The sequence below is a fragment of the Salmo salar genome, chromosome 14, assembly GCF_965601325.2.
Source record: "Salmo salar chromosome 14, fSalSal1, whole genome shotgun sequence".
Lineage (NCBI taxonomy): Eukaryota > Metazoa > Chordata > Actinopteri > Salmoniformes > Salmonidae > Salmo > Salmo salar.
Window position 1 is genome coordinate 106,388,598 of NC_138304.1, and position 19,916 is coordinate 106,408,513.

General features: G+C 42.0%; 1 protein-coding gene across 1 annotated transcript in view; it reads left to right on the forward strand.

Moving 5' to 3' along the window:
• The window catches only part of csmd2 (CUB and Sushi multiple domains 2), an 854,766-nt gene that overhangs the window by 677,050 nt on the left and 157,800 nt on the right, over positions 1 to 19,916 (forward strand). The window contains 3 exon segments of the mRNA XM_082961372.1: positions 551 to 739; positions 11,143 to 11,289; positions 17,083 to 17,271. Of these exon segments, the coding sequence (XP_082817498.1) occupies positions 551 to 739; positions 11,143 to 11,289; positions 17,083 to 17,271 (525 nt within the window).

A 19,916-nucleotide genomic window follows, 5' to 3' on the forward strand; every position in this document is an offset into this window, starting at 1 on the left:
ACCTTTCCCCGTACCTTTCCCCGGACCTTTCCCCGGACCTTTCCCCGTACCTTTCCCCGGACCTTTCCCCGTACCTTTCCCCGGACCTTTCCCCGTACCTTTCCCCGTACCTTTCCCCGAACCTTTCCCCACACCTTTCCCCGGACCTTTCCCTGGCCCTTTTGTCTCTATAGCGTTGTAATGAGTGCTCTGGTGTTTCAGTCCTATCACTTGTCAAGGGCACTTGACTAAATTGTCCAGTATTTGAGACTCAATCTAGACTTGACTGTTAGTGATTCAACTACAGTACGCCACTACCAACGTTACTAAGAACTCTGTCCACATGACACCTTCCTACCTGCAAGTCTGTCAGGTTAAGATCACAAGTTTGAAAGTACTGATTTTAAGTATGCTCTCATTATTGACCAAGTTTCCACCCCTCGGTCTCCTCCCACAGTGATACTCGACACATTACTGACTGCAAGTCCCTCAAGATAAGATTTCCTTAAAGAAAGGACAAAACAAATACTATCTACCTGTTGACTTACTGTCCCTCTGTCTCCCCTCACAGTGACGTGTCCCATGAACGAGGTCCTAACAGCTTCCACGGGCGTCATCATGAGCCAATCCCCCGGTAGCGGCTTCCCCCACTTTGAGTCCTGTTCCTGGGTGGTCAAGGTAGAGCCGGGCTACAACATCACTTTCACAATACAACACTTCCAGACCAGCCGGCAGTTTGACGAATTAGAGATCTTTGACGGTGAGAGTTTATTACTTTTTTAACGTTGTATATACTACCTGTCTTGTTGCATATACTGCCTGTATTGTTGCATATACTGCCTGTATTGTTGCATATACTGCCTGTCTTGTTGCATATACTGCCTGTATTGTTGTGTATAGACTACCTGTATTGTTGTATATACTGCCTGTATTGTTGCATATACTACCTGTATTGTTGCATATACTGCCTGTATATACCACCTGTGTTGTTGTATATTACCTGTGTTGTATACTACCTGCATTGTTGTAGTATACTTCCTGAGTTGTATTTACTACCTGTATTGTTGTATACACTGCCTGTATTGTTGTATTTACTAACTGTATATACTACCTGTATTGTTGTATTTACTAACTGTATATACCACCTGTATTGTTGTATTTACTACCTGTATACACTGCCTGTATTGTTGTATTTTTACTACCTGTATATACTACCTGTATTGTTGTATTTACTAACTGTATATACTGCCTGTATGTCCTACTTGTGTTGTTGTATACTACCTGTGTTGTTTTATACTACCTGTGTTGTTTTATACTACCTGTGTTTTTGTTGTATACTACCTGTGTTGTTGTATACTTCAAGGAAAAACTGCTCCAGCTCCTTCAAGTTGGATGGGTTCTGCTGGTGTACAGCAATCTTTAAGTCATACCACCGATTCTGAATTGGATTGCCTTCTGGGCTTTGACTAGGCCATTCCAAGACATTTAATGGTTTCCCCTTAAACCACTTGAGTGTTACTTTAGCAGTAGGCTTAGGGTCATTGTCCTGCTGGAAGGTGAACCTCCGTTCCAGTCTCAAATCTCTGGAAGACTGAAACAGGTTTCCCTCAAGAATTTCCCTGTATTTAGCGCCATCCATCATTCCTTCAATTCTGACCAGTTTCCCAGTCCCTGCCGATGGAAAAACATCCCCACAGCATGATGCTGCCACCACCATGCTTCCCTGTAGGGATGATGTTCTCGGGGTGATGAGGTGTTGGGTTTGCAACAGACATAGCGTTTTCCTTGATGGCCAAAAAGCTAAATTTAAGTCTCATCTGACCAGAGTACCTTCTTCCATATGTTTGGTGAGTCTCCCTCATGTCTTTTGGAGAACACCAAACATGTTTACTTATTTTTTTTCTGGCCACTCTTCCATAAAGCCCAGCTCTGTGGAGTGTATGGCTTAATGTGGTCCTACGGACAGATACTCCAATCTCCGCTGTGGAGCTTTGCAGCTTCTTCAGGGTTATCTTTGGTCTCTTTGTTGCCTCTCTGATCAATGCCCTCCTTGCCTGGTCTGTGAGTTTTGGTGGGCGGCCCTCTTGGCAGGTTTGTTGTGATGCCATATTTTTTCCATTATTTAATAGTGGATTTAATGCTCCGTGGGATGTTCAAAGTTTCTGATATTTTTTTATAACCCAACCCTGATCTGTACTTCTCCACAACTTTGTCCCTGACCTGTTTGGAGAGCTCCTTGGTCTTCATTGTGCCGTTTGCTTGGTAGTGCCTCTTGCTTAATGGTGTTGCAAACTCTGGGGCCTTTCAGAACAGGTGTGCATATATACTGAGATCATGTGACAAATCATGTGATACTGAGATTGCACATTGGTGGACATTATTTAACTAATTATGCGACTTCTGAAGGTAATTAGTTGCACCAGATCTTATTTGGTTGCTTCTTAGCAAAGGGGGTGAATACATACAGTTGAAGTCAGAAGTTTACATTCACCTTAGACAAATACATTTTAACTCAGTGTTTCACAATTTCAGACATTTAATCCTTGTAAAAAATTCCCTGTCTTAGGTCAGTTAGGATCACCACTTTATTTTAAGAATGTGAAATATCAGAATAATAGTAGACAGAATGATTTATTTCAGCTTTTATTTCTTTCATCACATTCCCAGTGGGTCAGAAGTTTACATACACTCAATTAGTATTTGGTAGCATTGCCTTTAAATTGATTAACTTGGGTCAAACATTTCTGGATGCCTTCCACAAGCGTCCCACAATAAGTTGGGTGAATTTTGGCCCATTCCTCCTGACAGAGCTTGTGTAACTGAGTCAGGGTTGTAGGCCTCCTTGCTCGCACATGCTTTTTCAGTTCTGCCCACATATTTTCTATGGGATTGAGGTCAGGGCTTTGTGATGGCTACTCCAACACATTGACTTTGTGATGGCCTTAAGCCATTTTGCCACAACTTTGGAAGTATGCCAGGGGTCATTGTCCATTTGGAAGACCCATTTACAACCAAGCTTTAACTTCCTGACTGATGTCTTGAGATGTTGCTTCAATATATCCACATAATTGTCCTCCTCATGATGCCATCTATTTTGTGAAGTGCACCAGTCCCTCCTGCAGCAAAGCACACCCACAACATGATGCTTGCCACCCCCTTCATCAGACCAGAGGACATTTCTCCAAGAAGTACAATCTTTGTCCCCATGTGCAGTTGCAAACCATAGTCTGGCTTTTCTATGGCGGTTTTGGAGCAGTGGCTTCTTCCTTGCTGAACGGCCTTTCAGGTTATGTCAATATAGGACTCGTTTTACTGTGAATATAAATAATTTTGTACCTGTTTCCTCCAGCATCTTCACAAGGTCCTTTGCTGTTGATCTGGGATTGATTTGCACTTTTCACACCAAAGTACGTTCATCTCTAGGAGACAGAACGCGTCTCCTTCCTGAGCAGCATGACGGCTGTGTGGTGTTTATACTTGCGTACTATTGTTTGTACAGATGAACGTGGTACCTTCAGGTGTTTGGAAATTGCTCCCAAGGATGAACCAGACTTGTCGAGGTCTACACATTTTTTTTCTGAGGTCTTGGTTGATTTCTTTTGATTTTCCCATGATGTCAAGCAAAGAGGCACTGAGTTTGAAGGTAGGCCTTGAAATACATCCACAGGTACACCTCCAATTGACTCAAATGATGTCAATTAGCCTATCAGAAGCTTCTAAAGCCATGACATAATTTTCTGGAATTTTCCAAGCTGTTTAAAGGCACAGTCAACTTAGTGTATGTAAACTTCTGACCCACTCGAATTGTGATACAGTGAATTATAAGTGATATAATCTGTCTGTAAACAATTGTTGGAAAAATGACTTGTGTCATGCACAAAGTAGATGCCCTAACCGACTTTCCAAAACTATAGTTTGTTAACAAGAAATTTGTGGAGTGGTTGAAAAACGTGTTTTAATGACTCCAACATAAGTGTATGTAAACTTACAAATTCAACTGTATGCACACACCACTTTTCTGTATTATTTTAGAATTTCTTGATAAAAGTTCGTTTTTTTCACTTCACTTCACCAATTTGGACTATTTTGTGTATGTCCATTACATGAAATCCAAATAAATTACAGATCTTAGTGCAACAAAATAGAAAAAATGCCAAGATGGTGTATCTAGGCACAAGGCGAGACCCAGATTCAGACACAGGACGCAGATGTTTGGAGTCTTACAATGTTTATTAATCCAAAAGGGTAGGCAAGAGAATAGTTGTGGACAGGCAAAAAGGTCAACACCAGCAGACAGGCTCGTAGTCAGGCAGGCAGGTACAAAGTCCAGAAACAGGCAAGGGTCAAAACCGGGAGGACTAGAAAAAAGGAGAATACAGAAAACCGCTGATTGACTTGGAAACATACAAGACGAACTGGCACAGAGAGACAGGAAACACAGGGATAAATACACTGGGGAAAAACAAGCGATACCTGGAGGGGGTGGAGACAATAACGAGGACTGGTGAAACTGATCAGGGTGTGACATGGTGAATACTTTTTGCAAAGCACCGTAATGGCACAGTACAACAGTGGTGTCCAGAACAGCATCTCGGAATGCACAACTCATCGGTTCTGGTCACGGATGGGCTATTGCGGCAGACGACGACGATCAGCTAAAAACAAGAAGAAGCAGCTCCAGTGGACTACTCCATCACACTGGACTACTGAGGAGTAGAAAAACATTGCCCGGTCCGACGAATCCTGGTTCCTGTTGCAGCATGCTGATGGCAGTGTCAGGATTTGGCGTAAGTAGTAGGAGTCCACGGACGCATCCTGCCTGGTGTTGACGGTACAGGCTGGTGGCAGTGGTGTAATCATGTGGAAAATGTTAACTTCTTGGGGCTATGTGGGACGCTAGCGTGCCACCCGTGGTGCACCCTATTATCAGCAGGTGCATTTCAAGAGCGGCAAATTTGGAACCAAATAAATGTCAAAATTCAAATTTTTCAAACATACAACTATCTTACACCCTTTGAAAGATAAACATCTCCTTAATCTAACCACGTTGTCCGATTTCAAAAAGGTTTTACGGCGAAAGCATAAAGTTAGATTATGTTAGGAGAGTACATTGACAATAGCTGTGTGTAATGTTTTGTCAATTCAAAGACAGGGTCACCAAAACCAAAAAACCAGCTAAAATGATGCACTAACCTTTTACAATCTTTTACAATCTCCATCAGATGACACTCCTAGGACATTATGTTAGACAATGCATGCATTTTTAGTTCTATCAAGTTCATATTTATATCCAAAAACAGCGTTTTACTATGGCATTGATGTTGAGGAAATCGTTTCCCTCCAATAACCGGCAGTCAAGTCAGCACCACAAATTAAATAATTAAAATTAGAAAACATTGGTAAAATATTATATTGTCATTTAAAGAATTATAGATTTACATCTCTTGAACGCAATCAACTTGCCAGATTTAAAAATAACCTTACTGGGAAATCACACTTTGCAATAATCTGAGCACTGCGCCCAGAAAAATATGCTTTGCTATACAGACAAAGGGCCATGTTGGAGAGATCTAAAATCAAAAATACTATGTAAATAATCCATTACCTTTGATTCTCTTCATCAGATGTCACTTCCAGGAATCCCAGGTCCATAACGAATGTAGTTTTGTTCAAAAAAGCTCATCATTTATATCCAAAAAGATCCGTGTTGTTAGCACATGATCTAAGCCAGCCGGACTTCTCGTCATGAACGAGGGGAAAAAATATATTTACGTTCGTTCAAACATGTCAAACGTTGTATAGCATAAATCATTAGTGCCTTTTTTAACCAGAACATGAATAATATTCAAGGTGGACGAATGCATTCTCTTTTATAACGTATTGGAACGAGGGTACCCAACATGAACTCGCGCGCCAGAGTCTAATCGGCCATCACCGTTCCATGGCTCTTGTTCGGTCAGATCTCACAGTAAAAGACTCAAAACACTTTGTAAAGGCTGGTGACATCTAGTGGAAACAATAGGAATTGCCAAAACATTAATCAACCCCTGTGTGTTTCAATGGCATAGGCTTAAAGGTAATTCAACACATCAGGTATCCACTTCCTGTCAGAAAATGTCTCAGGGTTTTGCCTGCCAAATGAGTTCTGTTATACTCACAGACACCATTCAAACAGTTTTAGAAAGTTTAGGGTGTTTTCTATCCATATATAATAAGTATATGCATATTCTAGTTACTGGGTAGGATTAGTAACCAGATTAAATCGGGTACGTTTTTTTATCCAGCCGTGAAAATACTGCCCCCTAGCCCCAACAGGTTAAGTCCCATTATAGCAAATTAGCAACGTTTGAATGCCACACCTCGTAGAATCCATGCCCCAAATAATTCAGACTGTTCTGGAGGCAAACGGGGGGTTCGACCCAGTACTAGAAGAGTAATATAATAATAAACTGGCCGCTGACTGTATTTCAACTGCAAATGGCATGCGTTGATGACTGAAAATATTCATGTAGGAAAATGCTTGCCTCACTAATTTTTGTTGCACATTTTCTGATTAATTAGCTAGCTAGCTAACAATCTCATCTCATTATTTATGCACATGGCCTGAACAATAGATCTGCTCCAACTGTACTGTTTTTGGTAAAAAACTAACTAAATATGCTCACTAGCCGGACCAGTAAATAACGGTGTTAATTTGGTGTCAAGGATGAGTTCACTTTGGCGCCCGTCCAGTGTTCGCACATAAATTGCACAGATTACTAGCTAGGCTAATTACCATGCTAGCTAGAGAGAGCCTAACTACATTGCTGGCTAGCTAGCCAGCTAACGTTAGTTAAGTTAGAATTTGATGAGGACAGGGCTGCTTGCTTGGTGAAGTGTACATTTTTATTATTTACTTATTCAAATACGCTGTCGCTGGCTGTGGCAAGCTACTGTCATGACTCTCTCTCCTTGGTGAGGATCATGGGTGCCAGAATCGCCCAAACCCCCTCTTTCCCAAAGGAGAGGAGAGGGGGAATTGGGCCGGTTTTATCACTTAACAACCGGACTGTAAATACCTTGCAGATCGTATCGTAAATACCCCCCTTTGGTTCTGCAGTATGGAGGATTAATAAATCCCTATTCTGTGTGATTGTTTAGTTAGTAAATAAATAATTAAGCCAATTTGTGTATTGCTGAGGCTAGTGTTCGTGCAGATATCCAAGGATTATGCAACGTTCAGAATGAGACTGATATGGGGAAATGAATGATTGATAACTGGTATGATATTGATATATTATTGTGTTAATTCGGGAAACGGTAACTCATTAAGTAAACCTTTCCCGTGGTGCCCCAAATTAATAATGAATTAATTGTTACATGATTAATTGAATTGAGTATTAATTAAACGTTGGAGGCAATTATTCAATGAATAGCAGTCATCACATGAATGATAGTCACGACACTACTCATCGTCAAACCACCATGCACACTCTCTCTCTCGGATCGTGACGTAGAGCTGAATGATGTACAATGAGCAGCTTGTAGAGCGCCCTCTTCAGGCAACCATTAAAAACTCTTAGGGATCCCATTACAGCTAGAATCCCGTTAACGGGATCGATTTGACAACATCCGGTAAATTGCAGAGCGCGAATTTCAAAAAATACTAAATTCGTAATATTAAACATTCATGACGATACAAGTGTCTTACATCATTTAAAAGCTTAACTTCTTGTTAATCCAGCCGCTTTGTCAGATTTCAAAAAGGCTTTATGGCGAAAGCATACCATGCGATTGTATGAGAACAGCGCCCCGCGTACAAAAGCATGAAAAACATTTTCCAACCAAACAGATGCATCACGAAAGTCAGAAATAGCGATAAAATTAATGGCTTACCTTTGAAGATCTTCATTTTTTTGCAATCCCAAAGGTCTCAGTTACACAATGAATGGTCGTTTTGTTCGATAAAGTCCTTCTTTATATCCCAAAAATGTCCGTTTATTTGGCCCGTTTGATTCAGAAATACACCGGTTCCAACTCGCACAACATGCCCTCAAAGGATCTAATAAGTTACCTGTAAACTTGGTCCAAACATTTCAAACAACATTTCTAATCCAACCTCAGGTACCCTAATATGTAAATAATCGATAAAATTTAAGACGGAATAAACTGTTTCCAATACCGGAGAAAAACAACGAGGAGCGCGCTCTCATTCACACGCACCAGAAGACTAGAGTCCACCTGAGTGACACTTAGAAAGAATACGGCTACTTCTTCATTTTTCAACAACAAAAAAACATCGAACAATTTCTAAAGACTGTTGACATCTATTGGAAGCCATAGGAACTGCAATCTGGGTCCTAATAATTATGCTTTCCCATAGAAAATCATTGGAATATCCAATGACCACAATAAAATTAAATCCTGGATGGTTTGTCCTCGGGGTTTCGCCTGCCAAATCAGTTCTGTTATACTCACAGACATTATTTTAACAGTTTTAGAAACTTTAGAGTGTTTTCTATCCAATAATACCATGCATATCCTAGCTTCTGGGCCTGAGTAACAGACAGTTTACTTTGGGCACCTTAGTCATCCAAACTTCTGAATACTGCACCCTGGCCTTAAGAAGTTTTAAAACATTAAAAACATTATTGCAAATGAGCAGACGTATTTGTTCATGTTATGTATATAATATGGCCACTTTATTAGTGGAAATAAAGACTGCTACAAATATTTATTTCAAAGGCTAATGTCGGTCTGACACAATACACATCCAACCTCTCTAAAGACCTGGGTGAGCTGGAGAGAAATGGTCTGACTCTACACACTACCAACCTCTCTAAAGACCTGGGTGAGCTGGAGAGAAATGGTCTGACTACACACATCCAACCTCTCTAAAGACCTGGGTGAGCTGGAGAGAAATGGTCTGACTCTACACACTACCAACCTCTCTAAAGACCTGGGTGAGCTGGAGAGAAATGGTCTGACTCTACACACTACCAACCTCTCTAAAGACCTGGGTGAGCTGGAGAGAAATGGTCTGACTCTACACACTACCAACCTCTCTAAAGACCTGGGTGAGCTGGAGAGAAATGGTCTGACTCTACACACTACCAACCTCTCTAAAGACCTGGGTGAGCTGGAGAGAAATGGTCTGACTCTACACACATCCAACCTCTCTAAAGACCTGGGTGAGCTGGAGAGAAATGGTCTGACTCTACACACTACCAACCTCTCTAAAGACCTGGGTGAGCTGGAGAGAAATGGTCTGACTCTACACACTACCAACCTCTCTAAAGACCTGGGTGAGCTGGAGAGAAATGGTCTGACTCTACACACTACCAACCTCTCTAAAGACCTGGGTGAGCTGGAGAGAAATGGTCTGACTCTACACACTACCAACCTCTCTAAAGACCTGGGTGAGCTGGAGAGAAATGGTCTGACTCTACACACTACCAACCTCTCTAAAGACCTGGGTGAGCTGGAGAGAAATGGTCTGACTCTACACACTACCAACCTCTCTAAAGACCTGGGTGAGCTGGAGAGAAATGGTCTGACTCTACACACTACCAACCTCTCTAAAGACCTGGGTGAGCTGGAGAGAAATGGTCTGACTACACACTATCCAACCTCTCTAAAGACCTGGGTGAGCTGGAGAGAAATGGTCTGACTCTACACACTACCAACCTCTCTAAAGACCTGGGTGAGCTGGAGAGAAATGGTCTGACTCTACACACTACCAACCTCTCTAAAGACCTGGGTGAGCTGGAGAGAAATGGTCTGACTCTACACACTACCAACCTCTCTAAAGACCTGGGTGAGCTGGAGAGAAATGGTCTGACTCTACACACTACCAACCTCTCTAAAGACCTGGGTGAGCTGGAGAGAAATGGTCTGACTCTACACACTACCAACCTCTCTAAAGACCTGGGTGAGCTGGAGAGAAATGGTCTGACTCTACACACTACCAACCTCTCTAAAGACCTGGGTGAGCTGGAGAGAAATGGTCTGACTCTACACACTACCAACCTCTCTAAAGACCTGGGTGAGCTGGAGAGAAATGGTCTGACTCTACACACTACCAACCTCTCTAAAGACCTGGGTGAGCTGGAGAGAAGTGTTAGTGATTCCTCTTTTTATTTTATCTTCCAACGAGCGGGGCGAGAACAGACGTGTAAGCCCTCGTGGGCTGCCAAACAGAGTGTGGATCGTTGGATTCTTGGATGGGAATCTGTTTCTCAGTTCCCAGCTGCTATCTCTGCCATAGCAGCATGGGACCAAACTACATGGACGAGTACATTGGCAAAGCCTCAATAGAAAGAGCTTCTTTTGATTTAGCAGTTGAAAGCTCCTGCTAACATTACAGACCACTCGAACTAGCATGTGTTGACGTGAAACAACATGCTAAACACCTCAAGGCATTGGAATCCTCCCCCAACTGGTCTGCTTGACAGGACAAGCTGACCAGGATGTCACTTCTGATCATGTCTAAATCGTGGTTGTCCCCATCTGCTCAAAAGGACCATGACAAGTAGTCACACCATCAATGTTTATGAGATGTCTTATAAACCCAGGGTTGTTAAAGGTTCATTATGTCATTTAAACCCAGGGTAGTTAGAAGAAGGGTTAGATGTAGGGTTGTTAAAGGTTCATTATGTCATTTAAACCCAGGGTTGTTAGAAGAAGGGTTAGATGTAGGGTTGTTAAAGGTTCATTATGTCATTTAAACCCAGGGTAGTTAGAAGAAGGGCATTATGTCATGTAAACCAGGGTTGTTAAAGGTTCATTATGTCATTTAAACCCAGGGTAGTTAGAAGAAGGGTTAGATGTAGGGTTGTTAACGGTTCATTATGTCATTTAAACCCAGGGTTGTTAGAAGAAGGGTTAGATGTAGGGTTGTTAAAGGTTCATTATGTCATTTAAACCCAGGGTTTTTAATGGTTCATTATGTCATTTAAACCCAGGGTAGTTAGAAGAAGGGTTAGATGTAGGGTTGTTAGGTGATGATGGAGTGTGTATTGTACGGTACTATGTTCTTGTCTACTGTGATTGGTGGAGTTTGTGCTGGTATGTGATGCATCTTTAGGGCGGGGGGGGGGGGGGGGGGGTCAGTGTATGGAGGATGTCACATTAAAGTAAGACAGTATGACCAAGTCTCTCTCTGTTTCCCCTCTATCTCTACAGGTCCGTCCAGACAGAGTCCTCTCCTGGTTACTCTGAGTGGAAACTACTCCTCTCCTCTCAGCATCACCAGCTCTAACAACAAGGTTTACCTCCACTGGTCTTTCGACCACACCACCAGCCACAAAGGCTTTCGCATACAATACTCAGGTGAGTCCAGGAAGAGTGTGTGTGTGTGTGTGTGTGTGTGTGTGTGTGTGTGTGTGTGTGTGTGTGTGTGTGTGTGTGTGTGTGTGTGTGTGTGTGTGTGTGTGTGTGTGGAACAGGTGGTCTCATGTTGAAACTCTAGGTGAGTTGTTATTCCGTTCTCGTTCCCTCCTAGAGATGGAGGATGTGCTGTATATAGGACACCTGCGTTACGTTGGATGAGTTATCGTCGTATCAATATTTAAAAACGCTCCCTCTGTTACATATCAACACTACTCAGGCAGATCGACTAATCACCCCTCCGTCGTTCTCCCCTCTCTCACCACAGTCCTCCTTGCATCTGTACCGCCCTCCCTCCCTCCCTCCCTCCCTCCCTCCCTCACCAGAGTCCTCCCTCTCTCACCACAGTCCTCCTTGCATCTGTACCTCCCTCCCTCCCTCACCACAGTCCTCCTTGCATCTGTACCGCTCTCCCTCCCTCCCTCCCTCCCTCCCTCCCTCACCAGAGTCCTCCCTGCCTCTTTCACCCTCCCCAGAGCCCCATCAAAGGTAGTGCACTATGTAGGGGAGACAGTGGCAGGCATCTCCTCACTGTTTGGTTGGGTGGTTGGTTGGTTGGTTGGTTGGTTGGTTGGTTGGATGGTTGGGTTAGTGGCAGACAGCAGCTCACAGGTTTGTTGGTTGGTTGGCTGGGTGGTTGGCTGGCTGGTTGGTTGGTTGGTTGGCTGGTTGGTTGGTTGGTTGGTTGGTTGGATGGTTGGGTTAGTGGCAGACAGCAGCTCACAGGTTTGTTGGTTGGTTGGCTGGTTGGTTGGCTGGTTGGCTGGTTGGCTGGTTGGTTGGTTGGTTGGTTGGCTGGTTGGTTGGCTGGTTGGTTGGTTGGCTGGTTGGTTGGGTGGTTGGGTGGTTGGTTGGGTGGTTGGCTGGTTGGGTGGTTGGCTGGTTGGTTGGGTGGTTGGTTGGTTGGTTGGTTGGTTGGGTGGTTGGGTGGTTGGTTGGGTGGTTGGCTGGTTGGGTGGTTGGCTGGTTGGTTGGTTGGGTGGTTGGCTGGTTGGGTGGTTGGCTGGCTGGTTGGTTGGGTGGTTGGTTGGTTGGGTGGTTGGCTGGTTGGGTGGTTGGCTGGTTGGTTGGTTGGGTGGTTGGCTGGTTGGGTGGTTGGCTGGCTGGTTGGTTGGGTGGTTGGTTGGTTGGTTGGGTGGTTGGGTGGTTGGTTGGGTGGTTGGCTGGTTGGGTGGTTGGCTGGTTGGTTGGTTGGCTGGTTGGTTGGTTGGGTGGTTGGATGGTTGAGTTAGCGGCAGACAGCAGCTCACAGGTTGGTTGGGTTCATCAATATGGAGTCCCCTTCTGTTAGGATACCTCAGTGGGAACCAGACAGATGGCGAGAACAGATTCTACGTTTTGTACTGTTTTCTTTATCAATCCATCTTTTATCTCCGTGGCCCTTCGTCATCTCCTCCATCACCAGCTGTAGCAACACACCTGCTCCCCCGCTCCCATTCTTCTTTTCTTGCTATCTCTTTTTAATTTGTTCCCTTCCTTCTTTCTCTCTCTTCACTCATTTGCTTGCACCCTATTCCCTACATAGTGCACTACTGGTCCAAATTAGGGAATAGGGTGCTATTTGAGATGCGGCCTGGAGCACCATGTAGGGAATAGTGTGCTCTTTGGGATGCGCCCTAGATCACCATGTAGGGAATAGTGTGCTCTTTGGGATGCAGACTAGAGCACCATGTAGGGAATAGTGTGCTCTTTGGGATGCGCCCTAGAGCACCATGTAGGGAATAGTGTGCTCTTTGGGATGCGCACTAGATCACCATGTAGGGAATAGTGTGCTCTTTGGGATGCAACCTAGAGCACCATGTAGGGAATAGTGTGCTCTTTGGGATGCAGCCTAGAGCACCATGTAGGGAATAGTGTGCTCTTTGGGATGCAGCCTAGAGCAACGTGTAGGGAATAGTGTGCTCTTTGGGATGCAGCCTAGAGCACCATGTAGGGAATAGTGTGCTCTTTGGGATGCAGCCTAGAGCAGAGCCAAAATCACAACGCACTGTCCCCCGGCTACTTTGGTTCCTTTATCTAACACCTATTGAATTACAGTGTTAAATCCCCATTATATGGTTCCCTTATCTAACACCTATTGTTTTACAGTGTTAAATCCCCATTATATGATTCCCTTATCTAACACCTATTGTTTTACAGTGTTAAATCCCCATTATATGATTCCCTTATCTAACACCTATTGTTTTACAGTGTTAAATCCCCATTATATGATTCCCTTATCTAACACCTATTGAATAGGATCATGGTGTTTTACAGCGTTAAATCCCCATTATATGGTTCCCTTATCTAACACCTATTCCCCACCACTACAAAAATGGTCAAGGGGGCATACTCAAAAAAAGTTTCACATTTTCTGCCTCCGTGAAACAATTTGTTTGAGAGAGAGAGAGAGAGAGAGACGAGAGAGAGAGAGAGAGAGAGAGAGAGAGAGAGAGAGAGAGAGAGAGAGGAGAGAGAGAGAGAGAGAGAGAGAGAGAGAGAGAGAGAGAGAGAGAGAGAGAGAGAGAGAGAGAGAGAGAGAGAGAGAGAGAGAGAGAGAGAGAGAGAGAGAGAGAGAGAGAGAGAGAGAGAGGGAGGGAGGGAGGGAGGGAGGGAGGGAGGGAGGGAGGGAGGGAGGGAGGGAGGGAGGGAGGGAGGGAGGGAGGGAGGGAGGGAGAGAGCTACAGCAGCCCATAAACTGCATATATATATATATATATATATATATATATATATATATATATATATATATATCACTCGGTTTTAACAACGAACAGCCATAACTTTTTATACCGTAGGGGAACCTTATCTGAATTGTCTGTTCATTGCGTTGGATGGGATACAGCGTTTTGGGTCCAGAATTAGCATTTTTATGGAGATATTTATAGTAATATAGTCATAGAGATTAACCGTAATGAATGATACGCTTTTTTCTGTGTTCGTGGTCCACTTCCTCGCAAATCTCCCCTCCGCTCAATGCCACACTTCACGTCACACGGTCCGTTATCATTCCAATGGGTTTAATCTCAAATTCCTTCTCCTCTGACGTAGCTGGCTCTATTGCTGTGTGTGTGTGTGTGTGTGTGTGTGTGTCAGTGTGTGTGTGTGTGTGTCCAACAGTCTATATTTCAGATCCCCCCATTTCGTCCGAGAGAAACCCAGACCCCAGACTTGTTGAATCACTCAGAATGGGATTATTACAGTTGTATATTTTGTTTGCTACCAAAAAAAACGACATAGAACTTTTTTATATTGTTTACATAGACATCTTATGATCTCTGGCCTCAGTCTAGCTTCCATTTCTGTTTTGCAGCACACTGAGCTCTCTCTCTCTCTCTCTCTCTCTCTCTCTCCCCTTATTTTGTTGTTTTTGAAAACACACTTTATTTAGATAGTCCAGTTTTTCCATCTGTAGATTCCCTACAGATATTATGTATAACTATTTGTTGATAAACAACTGCTTGCTAAATTAGAGCAAAGGAATATTGCTCAGTTAGAATACTGTTTAAATGCTGAGCTCTGCTCACTGTCGTTGTATAGTATATTACTTCGTTTTACAGGATATTACCACTGTCGTTGTATAGTATATTACTTCGTTTTACAGTATATTACCACTGTCGTTGTATAGTATATTACTACTGTCGTTGTATAGTATATTACTTCGTTGTACACTATATTACCACTGTCGTTGTATAGTATATTACTACTGTCGTTTTACAGTATATTACCACTGTTATTTTACAGTATATTACTACTGTCGTTGTATAGTATATTATCACTGTCGTTGTACAGTATATTACAGTATATTACCACTGTCGTTGTACAGTATATTACCACTGTCGTTGTGCAGTATATTACCACTGTCGTTGTGCAGTATATTACAGTATATTACTACTGTCGTTGTACAGTATATTACCACTGTCATTGTGCAGTATATTACCACTGTCGTTGTGCAGTATATTACAGTATATTACTACTGTCGTTGTGCAGTATATTACAGTATATTACTACTGTCGTTGTACAGTATATTACAGTATATTACTACTGTCGTTGTACAGTATATTACTACTGTCGTTGTACAGTATATTACCACTGTCGTTGTACAGTATATTACAGTATATTACTACTGTCGTTGTGCAGTATATTACAGTATATTACTACTGTCGTTGTACAGTATATTACAGTATATTACCACTGTCGTTGTACAGTATATTACTACTGTCGTTGTGCAGTATATTACAGTATATTACTACTGTCGTTGTACAGTATATTACAGTATATTACTACTGTCGTTGTACAGTATATTACTACTGTCGTTGTACAGTATATTACTACTGTCGTTGTACAGTATATTACAGTATATTACCACTGTCGTTGTACAGTATATTACTACTGTCGTTGTACAGTATATTACAGTATATTACCACTGTCGTTGTACAGTATATTACAGTATATTACTACTGTCGTTGTACAGTATATTACTACTGTCGTTGTACAGTATATTACAGTATATTACCACTGTCGTTGTACAGTATATTACTACTGTCGTTGTACAGTATATTACCACTGTCGTTGTACAGTATATTACTACTGTCGTTGTGCAGTATATTACAGTATATTACTACTGTCGTTGTGTAGTATATTACAGTATATTACTACTGTCGTTGTACAGTATATTACCACTGTCGTTGTACAGTATATTACTACTGTCGTTGTACAGTATATTACTACTGTCGTTGTACAGTATATTACCACTGTCCTTGTACAGTATATTACAGTATATTACTACTGTCGTTGTACAGTATATTACAGTATATTACTACTGTCGTTGTGCAGTATATTACAGTATATTACTACTGTCGTTGTACAGTATATTACAGTATATTACCACTGTCGTTGTACAGTATATTACAGTATATTACTACTGTCGTTGTGCAGTATATTACAGTATATTACTACTGTCGTTGTACAGTATATTACTACTGTTGTTGTACAGTATATTACTACTGTCGTTGTACAGTATATTACCACTGTCGTTGTTCATTACTACTGTCGTTGTGCAGTATATTACAGTATATTACTACTGTCGTTGTGCAGTATATTACCACTGTCGTTGTACAGTATATTACAGTATATTACTACTGTCGTTGTGCAGTATATTACTACTGTCATTGTACAGTATATTACCACTGTCGTTGTGCAGTATATTACTACTGTCGTTGTACAGTATATTACTACTGTCGTTGTACAGTATATTACAGTATATTACCACTGTCGTTGTGCAGTATATATCTACTGTCGTTGTACAGTATATTACCACTGTCGTTGTGCAGTATATTACTGCTGTCGTTGTACAGTATATTACAGTATATTACCACTGCCGTTGTGCAGTATATTACTACTGTCGTTGTACAGTATATTACCACTGTCGTTGTACAGTATATTACTACTGTTGTTGTACAGTATATTACAGTATATTACTACTGTCGTTGTACAGTATATTACCACTGTCGTTGTGCAGTATATTACCACTGTTTCGACCAACTATTGTTTCTTTGTTTATTCATAATATTAACAATGTTTTCACCATCTTTTGAAACGTTTCAGACTTTTAATCATAAAAGTTGTTACTTTGTTTATTCACAGCAGCTTTATTGCAGCCCAGCTAGAAAACTGAGGAAACGTTTCAGATTTATTCTGAATATTTAAATGTTGTTGTTGTTATTTTATTAAATGCTGTTGTTTGTTTATTCACAGCGGCGTACTGCAGCCCACCTAGCAACCCTCTGAATGGAACAGTCCACAGTCAGACAGGCACCAAGCTAGGCAGTACCCTGCGCTTCAGCTGTGACCAAGGCTTTCGTCTGATTGGCCAAAGCAGTGCCACCTGCACCCGCACCCCTCAGGGGATTTATATATGGAACGCCCCCGTACCGCTCTGCCAAGGTAAGGACATGAACCACAGGGAATCTACATTCAGTATGGAACGCCCCCCCGTACCGCTCTGCCAAGGTAAGGACATGAACCACAGGGAAGCTACATACGCCCCCCCGTACCGCTCTGCCAAGGTAAGGACATGAACCACAGGGAATCTACATTCAGTATGGAACGCCCCCATACCGCTCTGCCAAGGTAAGGACATGAACCACAGGGAATCTACATTCAGTATGGAACGCCCCCATACAGCTCTGCCAAGGTAAGGACATGAACCACAGGGAATCTACATTCAGTATGGAACGCCCCCGTACCGCTCTGCCAAGGTAAGGACATGAACCACAGGGAATCTACATACGGTATGGAATGCCCCCATACCGCTCTGCCAATATATATGGAATTTGTCCCTATGCTTTTTGTTCCCTAAAATGGGGGGGACTTTGTACAAAAGTAATTTATAAACAGTTCGTAAAGTATTCAGACCCCTTGACTTTTTCCACATTTTGTTACGTTACAGCATTTTTCTAAAATTGATCAAATAAAATAAATCCTCATCAATTTACACACAACCCCATAGAGACAAAGTGAAAACAGATGTATTAAAAATATTAAACTTATATTAAACAAATAGCTTACTTGCATAAATCCTCTTGACGGTCGCCTAGGATAGGGGGCACTACAGCGATTTTTGAAAAAAATGTGTGCCCATTTTAAACGGCCTCCTACTCAAACTCAGAAGCTAGGATATGCATATAATTAATACTTGTGGATAGAAAACACCCTAAAGTTTCTAAAACTGTTTGAATGGTGTCTGTGAGTATAACAGAACTCATATGGCAGTCAAAACCCCGAGACCGATCGTAACAGGATGTGGAATTCTGAATTGCAGACTCAACTTCATCACTTTGCCTATAAATCACACCGTGAGCTATGGTTCATTGAGCACTTCCTATTGCTTCCACTAGATGTCCCCAGTCTTTACAAAGTGGTTTGAGTCTCCTACTGTGAAAACTGACTGAATGAGAGGCTGTGGAAAGTGGTCACATGAGGAGGGCCATCACCATTATGACGCCGGCGCCCCTGGCTACCCTCCCCTTTCGAAACATTTAGAAAGACAATGCAATCGTCCCCCTTGAATCTTATTGGAGCTCTGGTTGAAAAAGGCCCTAAAGATTTATGTTATACAACGTTTGACATGTTTGGATGAACCTAAATTTAAAAAAAATTAATTTTATTGAAAGAGGAGTCCCGCGGCCAACGGAAGTTTTGGAGCAGCCTTCAGAACGCGCTAACAAGAACAAGCTATTGGGACGTAAAGGATTAACTTTTTCGAACGAAAATACATTTGTTGTGGACCTGGGATTCCTGGAAGTGCTTTCTGATGAAGATAATCAAAGGTAAGGGATTATTGACAATAGTATACAAGAGTAGAATTGATATGCGATTGTTCCAAGATGGCGCTGACCTGTAACGGTAGCCTATTTTTCTGAGTATCGCATCCCCTTTTATCGCAAAGTGTGATTACCCAGTAAAATTATTTTTAAATCTCGCATTACAGGTGCTTTCAAGAGATATTCATCTATAAATCTTAGAATGACAATATTACATTTTAAAAATGTTTTCGAATAGTAATTTAGTAAATTGTAGCGCTGTTTCACTGGATGCATTTGAGGGAAAATAGTTAGTCAACGTCACGCGCCGATGTAAAATGCTGTTTTTATATATAAATATGAACTTTATCGAACAAAAGAATGCATGTATTGTGTAACATGATGTCCTAGGAGTGTCATCTGATGAAGATTGTCAAGGTTAGTGCTGCATTTAGCTGTTTTTTGGTTATTTGTGATGCATGTGGTTGGTCGGAAAATGGCTATGTGCCTACTTTTCCGATATACTCCTCTAACATAATCTAATGTTTTGCTTTTGCTGTAAAGCCTTTTTGAAATCGGACAACGTGGTTCGATTCAGGAGAGGTGTATCTATAAAACGATATAACATATTCCTATATTTGAAAAATATATATATTAAATTTTGTTATGCTAATGGCGATAGGATTTTTCGCTGGGGCCCGACCAGGGGTGCATAAGTATTCAGACTCTTCGGTATGAGACTCAGTTGCATCCTGTTTCCAATGATCATCCTTGAGATGATTCTACAGTCGTGGCCAAAAGTTTTTGAGAATGACACAAATATTTGCTGCTTCAGTGTCTTTAGATATTTTTTGTAAGATGTTACTGTGGAATACTGAAGTATAATTACAAGCATTTCATAAGTGTCAAAGGCTTTTATTGACAATTACATGAAGTTGATGCAAAAAGTCAATAATTGCAGTGGTGACCCTTTTTCAAGACCTCTGCAATCCGCCCTGGAATGCTGTCAATTAACTTCTGGGCCACATCCTGACTGATGGCAGCCTATTCTTGCATAATCAATGCTTGGAGTTTGTCAGAATTTGTGGGTTTATGTTTGTCCACCCACCTCTTGAGGATTGACCACAAGGTCTCAATGGGATTAAGGTCTGGGGTGTTTCCTGGCCATGGACCCAAAATATCGATGTTTTGTTCCCCAAGCCACTTAGTTATCACTTTTGCCTTATGGCAAGGTGCTCCATCATGCTGGAAAAGGCATTGTTCGTCACCAAACTGTTCCTGGATGGT